A 22,688-nucleotide genomic window follows, 5' to 3' on the forward strand; every position below is an offset into this window, starting at 1 on the left:
GTTCAAATGTATACAATACACTGATACACATTATTAGACAAAGAACATTCATAAGATTATTGTTTAATCTAAATACAACTATTGCAGAAGAAACTGCTGTGATGAATAACAGAATAACAGTCACAAATTAAATCAGCTACATTTATAATTGTATTTAAAAAAATACATTGCACTAATGTTAGAGTAAAACAGTTTAACTTGGTCTATTGTCATACTTTGTTAACTATAATACATGTTCTACTATAGGGTCGGATTAAAAAAACATTTCACAATCATACCACAGTACGATGAAAATGAACCTCCACTTAGATGAAACAACAAATGTATCAAAAGTAGATATAATAAACATCAACATTATAGACAAGCTTTTGAATGATTACCACAAGTTCCTAATTAGATTGAACTGGTTTATGGATGACAGTTTAAGCTTTACACATTGGAGTGGCATTTCTTCATATGTAACTTCATACTATATTTCACTATGAAACTCTTCCCACAGATTCCACACGCGTGTGGACGCTCTCCTGTGTGAATGTTCAAGTGTGACTTCAGATGGGCGGACTGAGTGAACCTCTTCCCACACTGGGCGCAACTGAAAGGTCGCTCTCCCGTGTGAATCCGCATGTGTACCTCGAGGTTCTGGGAAGTGGCAAAGTGCTTGTTGCAAAGTCGGCAGATGAAACGCCTCCCTTTACCGATTGCGCCCGCCTGCACTTCGCCGTGTTGCAGCCGGCTGGACTGTTCGTCGTAGACCGTGAAGGCCATCAGGTCGGAACCATCAAAGTCCATGGAGGTGTTGATTTCTGAGGAAAGTGGACAGTGAGTGGTAGTCGCCCCCGACACGCTTATTAGCTTCAGTCCAAAAGCCTCGTTCTCATCGTTTTCACTTTGATGGAACCGAGTAAAATCCAAATCACTATTCCTCTGTTTGGGCCATGGCGAGCACAGGTCCAGCTCTAGTTTATTAGGCTCAGAGTCAATCATGGCCTCGCCCTGAGCCTCAAAGTACACCTGACTATTAGTGTTAATATCTGACACTGGTGAGCAGTCCGGGTGGTCTGGGTGAACCAATAAGCCCTCCGCGGCCGTGTCAGAGGAATACGAGTGACTGGACTCCGCTATCGCCATCTCATCGCCCTCTAACTGCCCAGAACAACCAGGCTCATTGGAGGCTGCACGCAGTGTGAATGGAGAGCCCATAGTCTTCCTGTTGCCGGAATTTATTTTGGGTGCGGAGCGTTTGAAAGTCTGTTTTGACGTCTTCTTCCTCAGGTCCAACTGCAGGTTTCCTTCAGTGTCATTTCCTGGCCAGTTTCTTATCTTGTTTCTGAACTGTCCTGGGCTGCTTCCCTCCCTGCCTCCTGTGATGGCCTGTGCCCGGGCTTTAGTAACTTTGGCACCTGAAAAAAAATTATAGTAAAAATACTGGAGACACCCAAGTGATTCTTTGAGTACAGGATGAAGGGGGATGTCTATACCACTACATGCCTTTGAAATGTTGGTTGTAAAGGTTTAAAGCATGAATTACCATCCTTGCTCTCCTCGTTGGCCTCATTATCTGAATCTTCATCTTTGATGAGCACCACATCGGGAAACTGCAATGAAATATTGGTGAAAGTTCATTCCTCACTTTTCACGACGGACTTCTCGCGAGTTTAGCTTTCACAACAAAGATCAGATAAACACAAACGTGAGCGATGCGCCCTACGTAACCAGTTAATCTGAACATGAAACTGATTAGAAAAGAAAACACATACGGATGTGCATAATTAGTGAACATCGGTGGCAAAAAGTTACCTCTTCTCGTTCCATTAAGTGTCCATCTCCGGGAGTTATTTTCCCATCATCGTTGACGTTTTCCCCGTTGTTATTCTGTCGATGTTTAGTGCAGGTAGCATCTCGCGATAAGGACACCGCGTCTGTGCTAGCTACATTTGGAGCTTGAGAGGACGCGTTGCCACGCGCAATAATAGATTCGATCAAATGCAGCTTTTTCTTAAGGTCCTCGTTTTCCTTATGCCTTTTTGTTATTTCTAAATGCAGAACAGCATAACCTTCGTCGACGATTTCACAGATCTCTGCTACAGCTGCTTTGGTCAACGCCCCCATAATAATCACCAATTGATCATGCATAGCCTTTGAATTCGGCATGTGCATGGCCATTTCGTTCATTTCCCGGTGCGACTTCAGTTTAATCGACATTATATAGACACTACTGCAGTTGTGCTATTCAAACGGCGATCGGTTTTCTGCTGGCGGACAGACGTCAGGGTAAACTGCAATCACCGATCCGAATTATCCAACTTCCTTTTTCCATATTGTTTCAAAATAAAAGTTTATTCCTGAAACGTTGATTTCGTGTTTCTTCACATTCGAGTTCAAATGCCTAATAACGAATATGTCATACACCTCTAAATACTGTGTAATGCTAATGTGTATAATGTAGAATGCAATATGTACTATCTCCCTACAATTATTGTGTTGTTAAATTCGCTTTTATGCTTTGTACTCTAGTGTTTGCATTGGCAGTCTCAGTGCTTCCAAACTGTTCCCAAAGACAATAAGAAAGGCAATGAGAACAAGTCAATAGTTTCAGACCAGTTGCACACAGTTTAATGTTAGCTATTTCTGACCTATACACCAAATAATTAACAGTTACATGCCATTTAAGAGATGTACAACTCAATACAGAGAGCATTTAGTCTTTCTAAATCGCAAGAACCAATCAATAGTAATAGAGGTCCATACATGGCCCACATTAGAGGTAACAGTTGTTTTATGTCAGTTTACACTAAACATTGTATTAGTAAGTAATTCAACCACCTAACAAGGTAATATAATAGATTTAAAAGGATAAGGCATAACAAAAGGTTATTGTGATTTGATAATTTAACCATCCGTTCTTTCATGTTACAGACGTGTTCTGACAGGCCTCTTTGCCAGTGATGGACAAGTTAAACAACGGAAGGCCAATGCACACAAATCTATCAAAATTAGATACAGTAACATGGTATCAGTACTACAGTTCACCGCTTAAATGATCAACAACTACGATGATCCTTTCAGCAGCTTACTCGATGAGCTAGTTTACAACCCTACGCGTTGGTGTGGTGTTTCTGTTGGTGTATCCTCAAGTTTTGTTTGCCTGCAAATCTTTTCCCGCAGTGCTCACAGGCAAAAGGCCGTTCCCCAGTGTGTACGCTCTGGTGCGTTTTGAGGTGTCCAGACTGGGTGAACCTCTTCCCACACTGGGCACAGCTGTACGGTCTCTCTCCCGTGTGAACGCGCACATGCGTCTCCAGGCTTCGCGATGAGGTAAAACACTTCCCGCAAAAGTTGCAAATAAACCGCTTGTCCCTGCTGTACTTGCTCATGTCCAACTGATCGACCTTGGAGGAAGAACCAAGGCCCAGGTTCATTTGATAGTTGGTGGATGTCAGGTCAGAGACTTTGTCCGGATGTAGTCCTCTTTGGTCGGGTTTATATTGTGCATGCTGCATGGATACCATCCCTGGCAAGCCCTGGTTACTCCAGGAAGAGCACATCTCCAACTCCACGTCATACGGCAGAGAGCTGAGCATGGAAACGCCTCTTTTCGGCTCAAAACCCCCCGCGAGAGAGCTGGGACTACCGCTCGACTCGAAGAGCTTCCTTGCAGACTGCCCAGCGGTGACCTCGGAGTCCGACTCGGAAACTAAATCGAAAACCTGCTCCGCGGTCTCGCTTTCATCGCCCCCTGTTGGACTGGAGGAGCCCGGTTCACTCTGAGTCTCTTTGGGTTTGTAACGAACGCTCAGGGTCTTCTGTCTTGCAGTCCCAGGCCCATACCTGGACGTGGAGGAATGCTGGGAGTCCTCTTGTTCAGAGTGAGGGGGGCTGGGCTCCTCTGCACTCTGGTCCCAGTGGGTCAGCTTTGTTGGCATGGCGACAGAAGCTATCAGCCTGGAAGGTCCCTCCTGACAGTCATCCTCTCCAAACACCTCCATGCCTAACAGACGGATCGTGAAGACATCATGATGGGTTAGCGTGGCACACTTCATGGAGATGCTGGTGAAGTGTCTACAGAAACAGTATTGCGTGATGTCACGGAAAAGGGATCTTGTCTTTGTTTACTTAACCAGAATCATAATTTGGTTGTGTTTGTAGAATGTGCGTTGCGTTTGCTTACCCTCCTCGTTGATTAAAAGTTGGTCCTCGGAATCATTACTACTCAAGTGGTCTGCCTGCTTTTCCTCCTTTATCAGAACTATGTCAGAGCCCGTCTCTTCCTCTGGTGACTGGAAAATTACCTAGTGGGTGCAAATATGAGCCACTACATCAATTTCAATTAATTCCACCACAGACCAATGGTCAATATGTGGGTTGAAAGCACTCATTCCTAACTTCCTAGCGTATAAAATAACTTTGCCAAGTTTAATTTAAAAAAGATTGTGTCATGCTTCGGAAAATAGCATAATACATTTCATAACTTTGTTTAAACCTTTTGTAGTAATGGATCATGAAAATTGTGAATATTGCATCACTTATAGGTCAATAGGAAACTTTTTGTCTATAAGTCGCCTGTAATCTTATTCTTACCTGATTGGTTCCAGACTTTTCAGAAACCTGCTCTTCTGCTGATTCTCTCAAAGTCGTTGTCTTGCCAACTCTTCTTAAACTACCAATCGGCTGCTTTCCACCCGATCCTGATAAAAAGGCACGTTCTGGAACAGCACGAGACACATCCTTACATTAATAATTCAACTCCATATTGTTGCACACAGAAAATATGAATGATTGGCAGTGCTAAGAAACCATGTGCTTATGGCATCAACAATTGAAAGTGACACTCCTCAACTTACCATCGCACATCAATGCACCTATTTCTTGCAGGTTGCCCAAAGAAGCTATGTTTTTGTTGTGGCCACGAACGATAACTGTCTCGATCAACTCAAGTTTCCTTCTCAAAGCTTCGTTCTCTTTGTGACTCCGGGATATTTCCAATTGCAAAATCGCGTAACTATCATCTACGAGCTCACAAATCTCTGCCATTGCCGCTTTGGTCAATGCCTCCATGATGGACGACAATTGAGTATGAAAAGCCTTGTAGTTCGTCATTGTCGACGGGGGTATTGGGACAACCACCTCGCTTTAGTTAGAAAGGTATTGACATTAAGGGCGTATTCCCCTTAAACAAGCCAACCCTGTCCGTAATTAAATATGCGGGTGTGATAGCTGTTAGCTTTGCTACTCATTCATCAAACCCTGGTCGTAAGGGATGCTACAGTACTGTTGTCTTTGCTGGTTCTTTCTGCTGTACCAACTTCCGTGTTGGGACCTTCAAAATAAAAGCTCATCGTGCGCCCCCTGCCCGTCAAACATTGTACCACACTGACGTTCTGAAGTTGGTGTTGGTGGTTTCCACAGCAACGGTAATTAACATAGGCCTATGTTGACATCAGAAAGATGGTACTCAGTAAGTATGCGCGAAACACAAGTAGCTATAGTACTAATAACGGAAATAATTAGCCAGATTTTCTTTTTCAAGCTCTTACGTAAAGACATCTAGCGAGTTTGTTGCTTACTTGAATTGGTTTGTAGTGTTACTAAAAGCCTACAGCTATGGTGGGCCATAATTTAAAGCGCTTCTCTTCGTACAGGTCAGGTGGCACCTAGGCTAGCAGTAATACTAGCCTAGTAGCTACATTTACATTTATGCATTTATGCATAGCTAGTAGTATTTGAAGCCTGGCCATCATAGCCACCTCTGATCGTTCGTATCAGCTAGTTGATAACCTCGTGAGCAAGTTACCTAATTAGTCAGTAACATGTAAGATAGCTAAATGACATAGGTAATGCATATATTACACATGGGGCAAGTCTTACTGTATGTCCAGTGAATTATACAGTACCCTTTGAGCCAAACCACAGAGTTGAAACCACATCGAATTTGGTTAGAAAAGAAAGTACATTTTATGGTTTTACAATAGTTATGGCTGTTACTTTAGTGCTACAACTAGGCAGTTCAGTAGCCTACAATTGTACATTATCCTCTTAATTTGGATTGCAGGTTTATATTTGTATAAGTATGACTTCTGTCTAGATATGTCATAAACCTTTCTCCCTGTTTTGTTGTCAGTCACAGAGGAGATGGTTCGAAGCCGGTCTGAGCACAACAATTGTGAGATATTTTCGCTGGAGGAGGTGTCCTTGCATCAGCAAAACATTGAAAGAATAGAACACATCGACAGGTGGTGCAGGGAACTCAAAATCCTGTATCTTCAGAACAATTTGATACCCAAAATAGGTGGGTGTTTCTGGGATCAAGGTTTTTATTTAAAAAGCAGCAACACAGCTGAACTGAATTTAAGATTTTCATGTGTGATTTTCATTAACATTCAAATGCATCATTTTATTTTGTGACATTGGGCCTTTTCTCAACAGAGAGTGTAAGTCGATTGAAGAAGTTGGAATACCTTAACCTCGCCTTAAACAACATCGAGCTGATTGAAAACCTGGAAGGTATGCTTGTTCAGTGCTCGTTTTGTATGGAAGCAAAACAGTGACATAATGTTTGGAATTTTAAAATGCATTGAATAGCCTACTTATTGAAATTTAAACACCACCGAATCAAAACACACTCAGTGTTACCTGAATGCTGGATTTATCTCCGGGATCAATAAAATGTATGTATTTGAGGGTAATAGTACTCTTCTCTCCAACAGGATGCGAGAGTCTTCAGAAGCTGGACTTGACTGTGAACTTTGTGGGCCAAGTAAGCAGTGTGGAGTCATTGAGGAGCAACCTCCATCTTAGAGAGCTCTTCTTGGTGGGAAACCCCTGCACTGAGTTTGAGGGCTACCGGCAATACGTAGTGGCTTCCCTTCCCCAGCTGAAGGTAGGAAGCTGGAGATACCAAATATTTTATTATAATGTTTCAATTAGTTAACATATTTGTATGTAAAAGCCACCTTTTTCCTGCTGTTGTACATTGCTGTTACATTCTCTTTGCAGTTATATGTTTGTCTTTCTTGGAGAGCTTAAAAACAATTCTGTATCTAATGCTTTCTGTCCACTTTGTTGCTATGGATGACGTTTCCTCCAGTGGCTAGATGGGAAAGAGATCGGCCGGTCAGAGAGGATTCGAGCTGGGCAGGGATTGGAGGAGGTGAGGAGGCGCATCAAGCAACAGGAGCAGGAGTACCTGAAGAAGAGAAGGAAGGAGAAGGAAGAGAGCAATAAAGACAAACTGGATGACAAGGTCCTCACCGACAAAAAGAAACCAGGCTTTGATGGGCGCTGGTACACGGATATAAATAACACTGTGTATGTGCAAGGAACAGGGTTTTCCGACACAACAAATCATTCTGAGACGGCATAGCATTTACTGTAGGTCCAGATATGCCTAAATAACTCTTGGGTTTGTTTACCTCTAGCCCAGAGCCAGAAGGTAATGAGGAGAACCCGAAGGTGGAACAGTCAGAGAAGGAGACCGCCAGCCTCTCGTCGGTGGAGAAGGACAAGGAGTTCTGGGAGAAACCATGTGCCTTCACTCCCGAATCACGCCTGGAGGCCCACCAACACCAAGAGGACATGAAGAAGAAAAAACAGAGGTAGCCAACGACGCCTTGTATGAAAAATCACACAGCCACAAACCCAGTCTGCTGTCTGTCACCACTGCCTTCGACCTGTCTCCTGAGCGGTATTGGGGGGGGGGAGACGTTGTTTTTTCATTGTCATCCTCTTCATCCCTCCACTTACCCTCCTCCCCTGACTCCTCCTCCTTAAGAGGTCAGCAGAGGTTTTAGTCTCTTATAGTCTGTGTTTATGATTGAACAGCAAACTAACTCCCCAGACAGGGATGTCAGTCGCCAGGGCCATGTTCTTGAGAGTAGGGGTCGTCACACTTCCCCTCTCCCTGGTCTCCCTTCCCATGACAAGTACGTCATCCTCCACCCCTCCTCAATTAGCCAGCTGGCTCTTTTAATCCAAATGTAATCGGCCAACGCGGCAGAGCCCGCAGAAGCTGAACTGTCAACAAGGCCCTGGAGAAATGTCATAGTTATCGATCACGTTAATGACAGACTCGAGAGCAAGTGAGGGTGGTTTGCAAAGCTTATCATCAGCAACCTCATTAACCCTAATGATGCTCTGTCTGATTTCATCTTAACATTTTAATAAACATGAAGCCTGTTGAAAATCTCTTACACACTTGCGGCCCTGACAGCTGGACAACATGCGTTCTGAATATTATTGAGCTCAACTCATTAGAACTGTTGAGCCTGTGTGAGATTTATACTTTTTGAGAGCTTTGTTAAAACATTAAAGTAACATTACCAACTCAAGTCTCCCATGCAGAGTAAAGCTTTGTGCCTGTAACTAACGGCGCTACAAGTAAACAGAACATGTATTTCTAATTTTTAAATTAATGAATTACAAAAAAAAATCGTAGAATTCTTCCTAGCCTCTGCGTGGTCACTGTCATGCTAGTGTCAATGTGCTTTAAGTCAGCGCAGCTACTTACTTTGTCCACTGGGTGTCAGTGTAACATAAACATCAGTTTAGAACGCCAATGTGGTCCCACACAAATTAAACTTGAACAACATGAACTTCATTTAATTAACTGTCATCTTAAGCTTAAATGCTGTACGGTATGCAATCGAAAGTGTAACAGAGTTAAATTCAACAAAAATCTTTAACCACTTATTGCATCAACCTTTTTTATCCCATTGATTTGATTTTTATGTCAGAGCCACAGGTACCAAGCACATGGCTTGTCCTGCTCTGTTTCACACAGGACTGCTATAGACTATCCAAAACGTCTGGGGGATTTGGTAACCATAGCATTCCTGCCTAGCACTGTCAGTCAGACTATTCCCATCTCCCCCACTACGAGAGAGACACAGAGGTAATCACAAGCTTCCATCTTTTGACTCTCTCTCAGGAGTAGGGGGTAAACCAACCCTAATTAATTTGCCCACCATGCCATTAATTAATTGCGGCCTGCTCACCCTACAGGTGACCCACTTACCAGGGTGTTAATTGAGTGTGTTTTGTACCTGCTCTCCTCCCTGGTGCTACTCTCTGTCTGTCTGTCTGTCTGTCTGTCTCCCTCTCTCTCACTCTTTTTCTGTCTGTCTGTCTCCCTCTCTCTCACTCTTTCTCTGTCTGTCTCTCTCTCTGTTTCTCAAACTGTCTCTCTCTCACCTCAGTGACGGCAGTAGCCATGCTCCCTCTACCCTTGTAGCCTTTGGCTGCTGCCACCATATTAAAACAGGGACCCAAGACACAGACATTTACAGTTTAGCGATTTATACAGTGAGACCCCAGAAAAGATTACTTTAGAAGTTAATCATGTATTTAAGAGTGGCTGTGTTTAGTTTAATATGAGAGTGGAGGCAGTGGTGACCTGAATTAAGATGTTAATTTGTCTCAGGTAAAAATAGGCACCAGTATTGGAGGAAGCTGGTGTCACCACGTGCAAATGAGGGTTGCTTATTTTTACTTGGCTGTAATCACGTCTTGGAAATAGGAATTCCCTTTGAAGTGGTGGGGGGTGAGTATTTCAGGGCTCCCCACTGCTGTGACCGTCCCCCACCTCCCATCTGCTTCTCAGAGGCATGGCACGCTTTTGTTCCGTAAGTATTAGGGGAGTCAGTTGGCTGAGCGGTGAGGGAATCGGGCTAGTAATCCGAAGGTTGCCAGTTCGATTCCCGGTCATGCCAACTGAAGTTGTGTCCTTGGGCAAGGCACTTCACCCTACTTGCCTCGGGGGAATGTCCCCGTACTTACTGTAAGTCGCTCTGGATAAGAGCGTCTGCTAAATGACTAAATGTAAATGTACAAATAGGATAAAACAATATTGCTTCTGGCACTATCAATGGAGCCTTAGTGGGTTTGGAAGGAAAACGTGTTAGGTTGCACATATTTGAGACATGTAGCTTTTCTTAACGGAAGTGGCTTTGATAGTTTTAGGGTAGTATAAGATCCATGCTGGATATAGGTCATATAATAATATCTGGGTTGTGACAGGGAACCTTGATGCCGTGTGACAAAAGCTGACAGGTAAAAACTAAAACACTATCCGTAAGTGAAAACCTGTTTTAAATCACGTGTTGTTCAAGTGCAAAATCATGATATCCTGTCTCCTCTCTGAGTTGCCCGGTCCGCTGACTTGATGCATGAAGCCATCCTTCACTGTGTTGTCAGGAAAGATGAATTTTCTGTTCCTGACGCAGGTCCTGTGAGAAGGTCAGTCAGAAACCAATATGTTTGGGTTCATGATTTTCCACGGCCTCTTAGAGAAATGGTTTTGGGTGTGTCCAACCCTTTATCTGTCACCTGAAGCAATCACCTGAGCCCTGCCTGTCTGTCATCGCAGGCCAACTCCTAAGTTTTATGTTGGACAGAGGTTAGATAACTTGGATGACTCCAGATAATTTGGACAGAGGATGGCGTCTGCTTGTCTGCAGAGCCCCCCTCACCCCCCCTGTGGCTCTCAGAAATTTAGTATTTGAATGCACCAATGAACAATTAGGTTTCGGGTCACCTCACAATAAGGGAAACATTAGCAATTTGCCAGGAGTTAAAATCTTTATGCTGTCCATCCACGCTTGAGCAGATAGATATCCTCAATACATTAACTGTATTCAACAAAATACTCACCCTGGAAAGTTCAGGTTATCCTGAAAGAGTCAAATGGAAATTATTTTCCAGTTTTCAATTTCAGTCCAAAAGCCCTAAAAACAAGCACATAGTGCCTGTAGTGGCTTTTCTTATGGCTTGCTAAGTGGCTGTCGGAACACATTCTCCTCAGGGTTGGAGTCCATAACCTGCCAGCAGAGCAGGAGAGGCATGCTGACTCAGTGTCCTGATGGGTGATCCAGCCAAAAAGTTTCAGAGGAGGGACCTCTGTTTGGGGTGTGCAATGCTTTACCCTTGAAAAGTCCTGCACAGCAATAACAGGATGAGAAAACGGGGAGAGATGGGAGAGAGGAAGAGAGAGAGATGGTGGGTGGGTGGCTGTGATATATTGAGGGAACCAACATTTTATGACAAAAGAATATCATTAAAGGACTTTTTTGAGTTAGAGCTCGTCTTTGGCGGGGTTGACAAACTGTTCTTTATATGCCTTTCAAAAAGTTTGACGTTGAAAACTTTTGAACCGTTCCATCTTGCTAACTTCCCTCCCTCCCTTCCTTCTATATCTTTTATATGTAAGTCAATCTATCCATCTGCCTCTCCCTCTCTTTCCCTCACTCTCTCTCGCTATATCCGTGCTAAAAAAAGAAACCAACCCCACAAAACGAGTTTAAATGAAGAACTGAACTGTACAATTGGGAACTTATGGGACTGAAGGCTGACAGAAGAGCCATCTTCTACTAGGCTGCTGTCAGACGTCATACCTCACTGCTGCCCTGCATGGTTGATATACCGCAGCAAGGCCTCTAATGGTCAAATCCCCACAGGGCGCTGAAGGAACAGCACGGTATAGCTTTAAAGTGGTAGTTCTCCTTGACCAGGAGCTCTTATTAATTTGCTACTGGCTCTTCATAGTGGGCGCCTGCTTCTTCACAAGAACGGCGGTGGCTTAGGTGTTTGTGTGTCTGTGCGTGAGAGAGAGACACCTGCTTCCCTCCCTGCTGCTATGTCACAACGCTGTCTCCTGTGATTTCCTCTAACTCGGGCTCATACCTGTGCAGAAGGCTGCTCTACGAAAGCCGTGTTGCAGTGTTTCATGTGTGTCTGCGACGAGAGTGCCACACCACATGTGGAGGGATGTGTCTTACGCCTCAGGAAGGCCTCTCACCAGACCTGCCTCTGCTCACTTTAGGAACCCCCCCCGGCCCGGTCCTCTGACGGGCCGGGGGGGGCCTATGGGGCCTCACCTTCACCCTGACGGCCCCATAACTCTGATGTGATTTGTTGGCTCTCAGTCTCGCACACAGACACACGCATGCACACACACACACACACCATGTTCATGCTTTGCTTCCTGCCTCCAGGGGGAAGGAGAAGAAGCCCAAGGCTCCCAGGACTCTGATCACCCCTGAGGGACGAGTGATGAACGTCAACGAAGCCAAGTATGTACACACACACACGCACACACTGTACTGTGTCAGTGTGTCGAGGCATGCACACACACACACACACACTGTACTGTGTCAGTGTGTCGAGGCACACACACGCATACACTGTACTGTGTCAGTGTGTCGAGGCACACACACACACACACTCATAGATACAGCGTCAACCTATTTCAATCAATGTCATAGTAGTTAAGTGTATACACTGTCTGTAATGTGGATAGGAAATGCATTTCTATGTCCCAATCTTCCAATAAAACAAGAATAGTGATGAGATCAGGAAAAAGGCCTGTTATCAGGTACACAGTGTGCTTTTGCCGATCAGATGCATGGATCGGTAGGTGTGGACTGGGCTACAGCGACTGACAGAATCGGATCGTTTTTTCAAAAACCATCTGTGAATGTTAGACTAAACCTTGGATCTGTTTATAGCTCTGTCCCTCTCCCTGAACCTACTGCTTCGTAATGCCCAAATGGCTTTTAAGGATGGTCATAGTGCTGAATAAACCGTAGTACTACCCTGTTATGGCGGGCCTAGCAGAGTACTCCGTAATGGAATATAATTGGTTCTACCGCTGAAAGAGGTCCAGTTTCCCTGCACAGCGACGAGCAACCGAACCTGAAATGAAAATGCATTCAATCAAGCGGTCCAGTTAATGTTTTGAAAAGGTCACAACATCTTCCCTTTTACAGTTTCCCTCTCCCTCCAATATGTTTTTATTTCCTTTATTTTTTTTCGAGTCCCGCGATTGTATTGCTTTGTCGCAGGTAGGAGGTGAAAACGCATGGTCAGCGAACCTGGGTAAAGAACTTGCCGGGAAATGGCATGATTGGTACATTAGTAATCTCACCGCCACATCTACTGTGCAATACTCAAACGGGGTGTTGTGTTCTGAGAAATGAGCGCCCCTGGTTCCCCTCCATTACACGAGGCGGGGGGGTCAAGGCCTTAAAAAACACCTCTGATTTTATTTCTAATTTGTCTCTGCCTGTAGTTTATGATATCAGTATCCATCAGTTGTGAGATGGGGGTTGTAGTTTTATGGCGGTGTGGCTGGAGAGGTGGAGCGGAACAGCAGTGACTACTCACACTGAGATCTAGGAAACCTTCAATTCCGCCAAATTGAGTTTGAGGCTTTGGTTGACTACTCTGAAAAAGGTTCATTAAGGCTCTCTTTGATGTAACAGTAAAATGATTTGATAAGTGGAAACATACTTTTCTGCCCAGGATTTACTACACCGGTTACATCTGAGATGAAGGAAGGAGAGTAGCTGGTTTACTACAAAAAAAAACACCTGATCATCTGTATGATCTGCCAAATAACAATAAGGTGTTTTAGTATTATTCTGTAGATTTTCAGTAGAAAATAAGACGTTTTGTCTCAAACAACTAAGCAAGGAGCAAAGACATAATATGTATCATTGCACCTCGAGTTACAGATTGTGATAAGTGATTCGGCCGACAAAGACATTTTTATTTGTGTTTGTGTCAGTAGAAGTTGTATACACTGCCTAATCACACAGGTGTCACTCATAGGCTAGGTTTTGTGCTCAGAGACGAGGAGGACAAGAACATGCTGGTTTTGGACCTGGAAGTCTACAGGTAAGCTACAGTATCATGAGTTAACAAGACCGAAACCAGAGCAATTATTTCGTCAAAATGGACTTAACCTGTGCATCTTCCATTCCCGTAATTCTCCACAAACAGACATATGGACACCTCTCTCATGGATGTTGACATTCAACCAGTGTACGCTAGAGTTACAATCAAAGGGAAGGTAAGTTTCTGTGTGTTCAATGTAAAGCACCCCCTGCTGACTTTGACAAGGAAAGTGTCATTTGATGCTGGGATATACAGAACAGAAATTACACGGGGGTTGCATTTGGGGGGTATGCCGCATTTGTGCGGCTATTTTTGAACCTCTTTACGAGGGTAAAACAGTCATTCATTCTTGATTTAAAGGTTCTAGCTTTAATTCAACTGAGTTATTCGAGTGCCAGATCAATGATTGAGTGTGCCGATCAGTAAGATTTAGTGAAACATTTTATTACAAATCAATATGGTTTTGAAGGTCCATACTTTTCTAACTTGAGACAGTAAATTCCAGTGGGTGGAAGGAAGCTACCTGAACCTAAAACATCCATTCGAGACATCCTGTTCAAAGGGCTCCACACACTTTGACAAAAAGAATTAATGGTACATCTGTGAAGCAATTTCCTGCCTGTGAACTTTGGAGTTTTAAAATATGGCGCTCGTCCAATGCAGTTAGACGACAGCCATGCTGCCATCAGTCAGTGTGTAATCTCCCTGATTACCATAAGGCAGTGTGTGTTAGGGATGCGTTTATCTACTTCCTGTGTGCAGGACAGGAAATATATTCCTTAACATGTTGAGACAAGTGCTGGGCATTTAATCTCCCTCAAACAGACCAGTGTGACCTTTAAGCCTGATTAAACAAACGTTTAGACGTAGCGAAAACAGTTTAGTCCGTTTTTTCTTCTTTATTTAACTGCAATAAACAAATTAAAGATTTATGACCTTGAAAAAGTGCTATAAAATATTGCCAGTTGAGCAGTCTCTGTGACCAACCCAAACAAACTGGTGTTTGTGGGGAGACTTGAATGTCAGGGCTGTGCTCCAAGAGGATTTATGGATCTGCATATTAAGACCAGGGTCAGTTCTGATTGGTCTGCTAGTGAATTAATAGTCGATGCATAATCTTTGGAACGATGTAGACCTATGAAATCTCTTAATAATACGAACTAATGTAGCGAAGAAGGGGAGACGGATCTGCTGAGTGATTCAAGGTGTCTATCAAGTCAGTTTTACAGTTTGAACACCTGTTATTTTGATCATTGACGGGAGTCAGGAGGAGTAGGGAGAGGGCCGTTAGATGTTTGTACCTATGAGTTTGTTCATAGTTGTTCTTAGCATCACGTGACTGAAAGGAAAACAGTTTTGGGAGAACTGGTAAAGATCCATGAACTCCAGTCACTCTCTGTAAGATATTCTTACAAGTGCCCCAACTTAGAAAGTGTACCTATAAAAAGCCCCACTAATGATTAAAGCCATTTGACCGACTGTAACTGTCTGAATTCATAATCGGTGCATTAATCTTGATAATTAAGTTTGTGAATAATTGATGCCCCAGATTTTCCAGCTGGTGCTGCCTACAGAAGTGCAGCCAGACAGCTCGACAGCCAAGAGGTCCCAGACCACCGGTCACCTGGTCCTCACCATGCCTAAGGTACAGCAAGCCCCCTGACTCTTCACCCCATGTTCAAACCTTAAACAGCAACGTTACAATATGAGAAAACTAAATAAAACCAGAAACTATATTTATTTCGCTCTGGATAAGAGCGTCTGCTAAATGAATACATGTATTTTCTTCATAACAATATGTTATGTTAATATACTGTGATTTATGTTTTAGATTAAGTTGTATGTATGGTTTGAATGCATGTCTATAGTAAAAAAGAATCATTTCCTGTACATGGTATCATAAATGAATACTGAATACTGTAATTTGACTCTATGATAACACCATAATAGCAAAGGAACTTGCATACTGTATGTTTACACTCCTTGTGTGTAGAAAATTGAATGAATTAGTCAACATCTGGTATATAAGCCTCCCCATTACACTTCAATCAATAATTAATTTAGGATAAACAATGATCAAGCATGCCCGCTCCTCCAGTGATCTAAACAAACCGCTCTCTCAGATCCATGTCCCCCAGACGCATGCGTCACACTTCTGACTGGCACTTGGACTGATTCTCCACGAGCTTCATCATTAACTGCTGTTCACCGCATTTATCAGCGTTATGGTTCAGACAACCTCGTTATCTCACTGCTGTCGTCACGCGACACCAACCCTGCATCAACCGCTGGTGTGGAGGTGGCACATAGAACCACCAAGGGATTTTATAACTGAAAACCGTTTGTGTGTCCTTGTGTGTTTCTATACAGGGGTGTTTTTAGCGTTTCTGTGTAGAGGTGATATTGTTTTATAACTGTATCAGTGTCGTGTTGGGGTTCATCTAATCAATCTCTACTTCTGTGGGAGTCTGTATGGTAAGAATTGTTGTTGTTGACTACACACGGCTATATAGTTTCCGAGGCTAGCAGATCTGATTTAACACAACATCATCTGCATTGTCATTACGCAAACAGATGCTCATGAATAAGCCAGGGCAGTTAAACCTGGGAGACGCTCTTTAATCTTCTTCCATTCGCAGACTTGTGCTTGAAGCAAGCGACCAAGACTCCATGTTCGAATCCCTGCGTCTCTGGTTTATGGGGAAGGAGAAAAATAACAGATGATGCATTTCCTGAATTCCAGGTGGAAAGCGTAGCTGCAGCCAATCATTACACTTCGGAAGCCATGATTGAGAGAGTGCTAAATCACATCAAAGTTTGTTGATGGCACTGTTGATTTGTGATGACATATATATGGCAGGGATTTCCGTGATTTATCTTTGTTTACGGTTGTGTTTGATTCTGGAGCTTAGAAGGTATGGTGTTTTGTTTGCCTAATGTTGCATAAAACATCTAACTGCATTAAAAAATATATATCGGTCCACATCTGCAAGTCAGATGAGTTAAATCAAGCATTTGCCTGACTCCCGTTGCATGTTGACAACCAATAGTTGACGGTTATTTGACCTTTTTCAACAAAAGATGAACGAAATGTCCCCGTGCTAGGTGAAGTGTCCGCTAAAACTTTATAGAATCCATAAAGTATGCCAGGTGGTGTTTTTACAGACCTCTTTGTGTTTCTATAAAATGTCCATATGGCTCTCTGCTCACTCCATCCTGTAATCTATTGTAGGCTCAAGGTGAAATCAAGCCAGCAAAAACTGCATCACGTCCATCAAAATCTTCTCAATGCACATCAGAAGAAAAGATAAGGTATTTATTTTCATTCATTCCTCATGATTTTAATGTCATTACCAACCTGTTTGTTACTGCGAGGCTTATGAATAACTCTTAACTTCCGTGACCCCAATTAAAAATAAATAAATGTAAGTGTATATTTTTTGCCTGATCAATTAAACGCTGCACGAAAAAAAAAAAAAAAAAGTAAAGCATAAAGCAGCATGAACTCCATTCCAAGTAACACAATCAGTTGTCCCGCCTGCAGCGTTGACTGAGGATGCAATGATGAATCATAAAAACTTGAGTAATGGCAACACTGGCCTTGCCTAACAGCCTAACATTAAACACCTCACAAGGCTCAACTGTGCATCTTTTAAATTGCCCAGCATAGTTTTCATGGACTGTCTTAGCCTTGAAATCAGTATGCACACCTCTGTCAGTGCTGTTTTGCCTGCCTGCTTCCGCTGCGTATTGAACTCTCTGACGGTGGATCTCATCAGGAGTACAGATGATGCCTGTTAATGATCCTGTCACCAGAAGGGTCTTACAACCCTGACCCTTGACCTGCTTGCCGTAAGGACTGCAGTGAGATATTCACAGTTTATATGGAAATGGCATCCAAGTGCTGCTCTAAGACCAGGAATTCTCTCTGAGTGCTGGTGGTGAAGGTCTGTATTGGTTGTATTGGGAAGGTTTACAAAGGATGACACCTTTTTGAATGAATGTGCTGCGTCACAAAATGTACCTTAACCTGGACCTGAATGTTATGGGTAGTAGTATGGACTGTGAAACACTTCACGTTAACGATGCAGTTAGTAAAACAAAATAAAGTTGCTTATCAGATTACTTATTTGCCCTAAAACTAATGTAATTTACATATTTTAATTACAGTTTGGTAATATTCCCCCTAATTAGTTTTAATCTTGAGAAGTTCAGGAACCTACAGTTACTAATGGGGCATCCATGCTTATCTGTTGAACCTCATTGTTCCTACAAACACTAAGAACAGGCACCTATTTATTTATTTTTGTTGTTTTTAAATATATACATATATATATTTGATAGATCTGCTTCTGGCTATGAGTTTGCCTTGACAAAGCCAAACTAAGATCCCAGGGGTCCTCAGCTGATCTCCTGCTAGCCTGTTATTTGGTTTTCATTAGTCTCCATCACCTTGCCTTGGGCTGGGCTGCCACTCTTGAACAGACTGCCACATTTCCATTTTGTGACCCGTGCCCCTGTCCTTCAGAAAGCCCATCAACCAGACAGAAGGCTGCACTGTAATCCTGTACACCCAAGTTGAACATTAGATTTGTAAAAAAAAAAGTGCTAAGTAACTACAGTGACTATTAGCCAAGTGAATTGCAGTGGCTGAGCCGTTTGGACCTGATTAAATGTGACCTGTGACCCATCACGTCTGGCTTGACTACCAATTGCATATCTCTTCTTGAGGAAGGAGAGAGCTATCTGGAAGGGAGATTGTGTTGAAAGGATTTACTTGTCAGCACTAGGCAGAGCAAGGCAATACTTTAATTTACATTAAAAGTTATAGACATAAACAGCCACAGTAGGGGTGTTAAATTAAACTGCAAGGCACAGTGTTAGTATTTAACGTCAGCTCGTAGCTGGTTATTTGTGGTGAAAACTAATTAGTTTTGCTTGAGTTTGGCGACCCCCTTGTAGAATAATTTGAGTGTTTTTCCACATCTCTTGGTCTGGGCTGACCCTGTACAGCACCTTTTATAAGACCTCCCTATTCTAAGAGTAACTATACTTTACAGTCACTGCCCATCTTTGTTGATTATTCATAATCGTCCTCCTTTTTACCCTAACCTTTATCACTGTCAGACATTTTAAGTGATGCACATCCCCAAACTCCTTCATACTGTGCATTATTATCGCAAGCCAAACTAATGACTCTATTTATCTGCCGTGGTCTACAATGCGCTGACGTCCAGGTTTACCTGTCTATTACAAAGATGAGTTTGGAGTCTAAATTTAGGCCATGCTCACAGGTGTCATTAATCTTGCCCTGGTCTCTCATAATGAATTTACTATGGATTAGCCTAGCTGTCACAATGAGAGATCTGTTGGTTAAAGGGACTCCAAAGAAGGAAAGAACAGAAACAAATTCATAAGTAACTTTCTTTAGTCCTTGTATTCTCCGCTTCTTTAGATTATGATAAGAGCACGCAACAGGCCCAGTTTGTTCGAAACCTAATTGGGCTGGGATCTGTGGCAGGTATTGAAGCAAACCAGAACACTTTGATGATGTTACAAAGTCTCCATCCCTGCCACAGTGTCATTTCTGTGATTTCAGTCACAGAAAACAGAAAGATGCAGTTCGAGCCTTAATACAAACCAACAACATCTCTGCAGGACTCCACTTCCTAAACCACGGCAACTCTGCAGATATTCGCCAGGCAGGCATTCTTCCCAGAGTGTGCAGGCGCAACAACTATATAAAAAATAACAACTGTTCATTGTTATTTTCCACCAGCTTAATTTGCCTTTGCAATAAACAAGTTGCAAAATTCGAGATGTAATGAAGTGGTGAGCAGGGCCCCTCCTTTGCCTCTCCTCCACTGTAATTTGAACGGCTGCATGGTGAGATTAAATTATAATTGCCACGCTCTCCTCTATAAATCACTGGCTTTTGTTTTGTTGGTCTCGTTGGTGGTTCCCACTCGGATGCTGAGTTGCTGTGTGTTGAATGGAGGAGGTGGAATTAAGCCACAGTTTAATACTGCGGTTTAATAACAGGCAAAGGGCAGCAGTGCTGTCTCAGTTTCGTTATCACTCCAACAAGATGGCCAATCAAAACAGTGCTTGCCAGGAAGTCCAATTACATTTCGTCTTTTAGATTCATTTTCCTACATAGAACTAACAAGAAAATGTCAAAGGGCAGATAAGGGTAGAATTTAATGAACATAAAGTGTGAATAAGGAGTGGCCAGATGCAGATGTTTGATTAAACCCGATGTGGGGTTTTGCCTTCGAAGTAACCTTGGTTACCAGGACAGTCTCTCGTTAAGCAGGCGTTACATCACCTGTTCAAAAACTGCTCTAGCTGTAGTTCTGAATTGTAATTACATCAGTCGTTCTAGTAGATCTCTGATTTGCCACTAAAATGTATTACTAATGAGACATTTTGTTTATTGCACTGCATCCTACCCAACAACATGTAGAAATGTTCAGACTGTAGGACTGGATACAACATAACTTTCTCCGTTTGATAACTAATTAGCTGGTGTGATAACTCGTTTTTAATGAGCACTTCTGAAGATTAAAAAGCAGCACAATCTGGCACTGCAATGAAGTAATTCTCTTTTTCATAGAAATCATTTAGCTAGGCAGTAGATGTGGTCGACATGTTGTTGGATAAATTAGCTCAAGTTATATTTTTATTAGCAATGTATGCAGCAGATGTTCTCTTATGTAAACAATTGGGACTTTCTTAGTGTAACAGCAAGTACCAACTCACAGTACATCTTCACTTTATGTAGTTGCATTCAGATCCCTTCTCTGTTCTCAGTTAAAGATTTTCTGAGATATTGAATCTGAGATAAGTATTGTGATAACTCATCCTCGTTTTACAGCAAAAGTGATGACCTACTTTATCGGGAGAGACATGGAAAATATCTTTCTTAATAGCAATACCCTTGAGATAATTGTATGGACTTGATCCCCAGGAATGACTTGGCTAACTTTAGTTTGAACAGATTCTTAACAGGTTCTACTTTGGTGGGGGATTAATGAATAATTCATGCTCTCTCATTTTTCGACCATTCAACTACACCAAGTGAGAGCTGATTTGAATCCATCAAATCTAGTTCATTTGAGTCTTTTCTCACAACGTTTTAGGTATTTGCATGTACTTCATCCAAATCAACAGTATTTGACCTAACCTTGTTTACTTCATCCAAATCAACAGTGTTTGACATAACCTTGTTTACTTCATCCAAATCAACAGTGTTTGACATAACCTTGTTTACTTCATCCAAATCAACAGTTTTTGAACTAACCTTGAGCATTTTATGACATCACAGGAAAGACGGGGGGACCGAGCATTTGGAAGTGGACCCAAGCAAACATTCTGTCGTCGACTTCGCAAACATCGTACCGAGAACAACGACCACCAGAGGGGGGCCGCTCGAGATCTCTCGCAAACAACATCCCTCGGCAACAGAAGACTTTACATTTTCAGATGGATTTGTTGATGACCCCGATGTCCCCCCATTGATATGAGAGAAGAAAGCATATCAGACTGTCATATCTCAAGACATTTGGATCTTTACAAAAGAAGGTTAGAGCTGAAGCTGTCACAGAAGTCTACACTTGTCTGATTTGTTTAATCGAAACGCAGACACATTCCTCACACCCTCACTTCATCCTATATGGAATTACGTTATTTGCAGGGTTGTTTACAGTTGTACTGAAAACTAGCAAATACTGTATTTTCAAATGTTCTCACGAAGTGGAGATTAAGTTTAATATCTCTGTAAAACATTGTCAATTACGTCAAATATGCATATACATTTGAATAGTCTTGAATACATTGTTTCAGTGGTCCCAGCTTTCTTCCCAGCTGCAAGTTTTTCTTGAGCTCCAATTGTGCTTTAAATTGAATTACATTTTTCTTCTTCAAGATAGCAAACTTGGATGGGTCTTTAAGATATTATTCTGACACAGTTACTGCCCAAAGGACATAAAAATACCTTTGGACTTCATGTTCATCTTTGAATCCTCAATAAGTCTTCTTTTTCTTTACTTTGAGTTGTCAGTTGAAAGGCGTTGAGGTTGTGACTTCATGATCTCTTCTCTCTCACATCCCTCTCTCAACACTCACATGTCAGCATGGTATTCTTCAGAGAACTGTTTTAGGTTGGACCGTTTTTCCTCTGACAGCATGGATAACCTTTTTCCTCCTAGCTTAAAAAAAGAATCCACCAGTAGTACACAAATCCCTTAAATATTGAAATCTTGCCACCATATATTTATGTTAATATTAAATATGCACGGTAAGTAAGGGTAAGTAGAAGCTTTGAGCAAAAATATATTCTACAATACTTTAAATGCTAAAGGTCAATCCAGTTATTTCAATATTTAAAAGATTTGTCCATATTATATCTCAACCACTACATTTACATTTAGTCATTTAGCAGACGCTCTTATCCAGAGCGACTTACAGTAAGTACAGGGACATTCCCCCCGAGGCAAGTAGGGTGAAGTGCCTTGCCCAAGGACACAACGTCATTTGGCACGGCCGGGAATCGAACTGGAAACCTTCTGATTACTAGCCTGCTTCCCTAACCGCTCAGCCACCTGACTCCCTGTAGCTAGCAGGCGTACCCCTCACAAAATGGCGCTCAACACAGCCCCATCATTTCTTCATGAGTAATGGTAATCTTTGTTGATATGGCAGTTGGTCTATTAAGATAACACTTGTTGCTTGCATGATGTTTTCTTCTGAATCACTTCACAGTGAAATGAGGCAGACAAAACGGTGCTGATGGCATTTGAAATATGTCCACTGTGCTTCATTTATCAAATACGGACACATTGGGAAATGTTCAATTAGAATTATTTAATTTCATCCGAGTGTTGGCAGATCCCTCTGTAATCATTGGAACTCGGTCTGTGTGTCTTCAAAACCTTGTTTTCATTCTGAATAATCAATTATTCGAAAAGTAATAACTGTAACCTTCACTTAATAAAAGGTTTTTGTATAATTTGTACCAG

The 22,688-nt window shown here is 42.4% G+C and overlaps 3 protein-coding genes across 7 annotated transcripts; 1 reads left to right on the plus strand and 2 right to left on the minus strand.

Moving 5' to 3' along the window:
- Positions 1-59: 59 nt before the first annotated feature.
- LOC134035942 (zinc finger protein 648-like) lies at positions 60-2,305 on the minus strand. Its single transcript, XM_062480510.1, has 3 exons — positions 1,798-2,305; positions 1,529-1,595; positions 60-1,400 (listed from the first exon to the last, which is right to left on the minus strand). The coding sequence occupies exons 1-3, from the start codon at positions 2,200-2,202 to the stop codon at positions 430-432; spliced, it is 1,443 nt and encodes a 480-aa protein (XP_062336494.1). The 5' UTR covers positions 2,203-2,305; the 3' UTR covers positions 60-429.
- A 288-nt stretch (positions 2,306-2,593) lies between these two features.
- On the minus strand, positions 2,594-5,261 carry LOC134035944 (zinc finger protein 37-like). The gene is made up of 4 exons (XM_062480516.1): positions 4,842-5,261; positions 4,579-4,703; positions 4,169-4,289; positions 2,594-3,988 (listed from the first exon to the last, which is right to left on the minus strand). The coding sequence occupies exons 1-4, from the start codon at positions 5,095-5,097 to the stop codon at positions 3,096-3,098; spliced, it is 1,395 nt and encodes a 464-aa protein (XP_062336500.1). The 5' UTR covers positions 5,098-5,261; the 3' UTR covers positions 2,594-3,095.
- A 52-nt stretch (positions 5,262-5,313) lies between these two features.
- Positions 5,314-21,988, plus strand: dnaaf11 (dynein axonemal assembly factor 11). Of its 5 annotated transcripts, none has more exons than XM_062480512.1 (12): positions 5,314-5,455; positions 6,119-6,286; positions 6,424-6,501; positions 6,705-6,877; positions 7,085-7,305; positions 7,416-7,592; positions 11,985-12,062; positions 13,621-13,668; positions 13,774-13,843; positions 15,218-15,313; positions 16,901-16,980; positions 20,996-21,988. In XM_062480512.1, the coding sequence occupies exons 1-12, from the start codon at positions 5,446-5,448 to the stop codon at positions 21,192-21,194; spliced, it is 1,398 nt and encodes a 465-aa protein (XP_062336496.1). In that variant the 5' UTR covers positions 5,314-5,445; the 3' UTR covers positions 21,195-21,988. The 5 variants fall into 5 exon arrangements, with proteins under 5 accessions (XP_062336496.1, XP_062336495.1, XP_062336497.1 ...); XM_062480511.1 differs by having other exon boundaries at positions 13,603-13,668; positions 20,996-21,984; XM_062480513.1 differs by lacking the exon at positions 5,314-5,455 and adding an exon at positions 5,714-5,831 and having other exon boundaries at positions 13,603-13,668; positions 20,996-21,984.
- Positions 21,989-22,688: the final 700 nt, after the last annotated feature.

Source organism: Osmerus eperlanus, chromosome 16 (genome assembly GCF_963692335.1).
Source record: "Osmerus eperlanus chromosome 16, fOsmEpe2.1, whole genome shotgun sequence".
NCBI classification, from domain to species: Eukaryota; Metazoa; Chordata; class Actinopteri; order Osmeriformes; family Osmeridae; genus Osmerus; species Osmerus eperlanus.

Coding starts and splice junctions, on each gene's coding strand:
- LOC134035942 (XM_062480510.1), bottom strand. CDS start 2,202: ATGTCGATTAAACTGAAGTCGCACCGGGAAATGAACGAAATGGCCATG. Junction 1,596..1,797: donor ACTTAATGGAACGAGAAGAG/GTAACTTTTTGC, acceptor ATTTCATTGCAG/TTTCCCGATGTGGTGCTCAT. Junction 1,401..1,528: donor CAACGAGGAGAGCAAGGATG/GTAATTCATGCT, acceptor ATTTTTTTTCAG/GTGCCAAAGTTACTAAAGCC.
- LOC134035944 (XM_062480516.1), bottom strand. CDS start 5,097: ATGACGAACTACAAGGCTTTTCATACTCAATTGTCGTCCATCATGGAG. Junction 4,704..4,841: donor AGGTGCATTGATGTGCGATG/GTAAGTTGAGGA, acceptor GTGCTGTTCCAG/AACGTGCCTTTTTATCAGGA. Junction 3,989..4,168: donor ACTTTTAATCAACGAGGAGG/GTAAGCAAACGC, acceptor TCCGTCTGTTAG/GCATGGAGGTGTTTGGAGAG.
- dnaaf11 (XM_062480511.1), top strand. Junction 6,502..6,704: donor GCTGATTGAAAACCTGGAAG/GTATGCTTGTTC, acceptor TCTCTCCAACAG/GATGCGAGAGTCTTCAGAAG. Junction 15,314..16,900: donor TGGTCCTCACCATGCCTAAG/GTACAGCAAGCC, acceptor AATCTATTGTAG/GCTCAAGGTGAAATCAAGCC.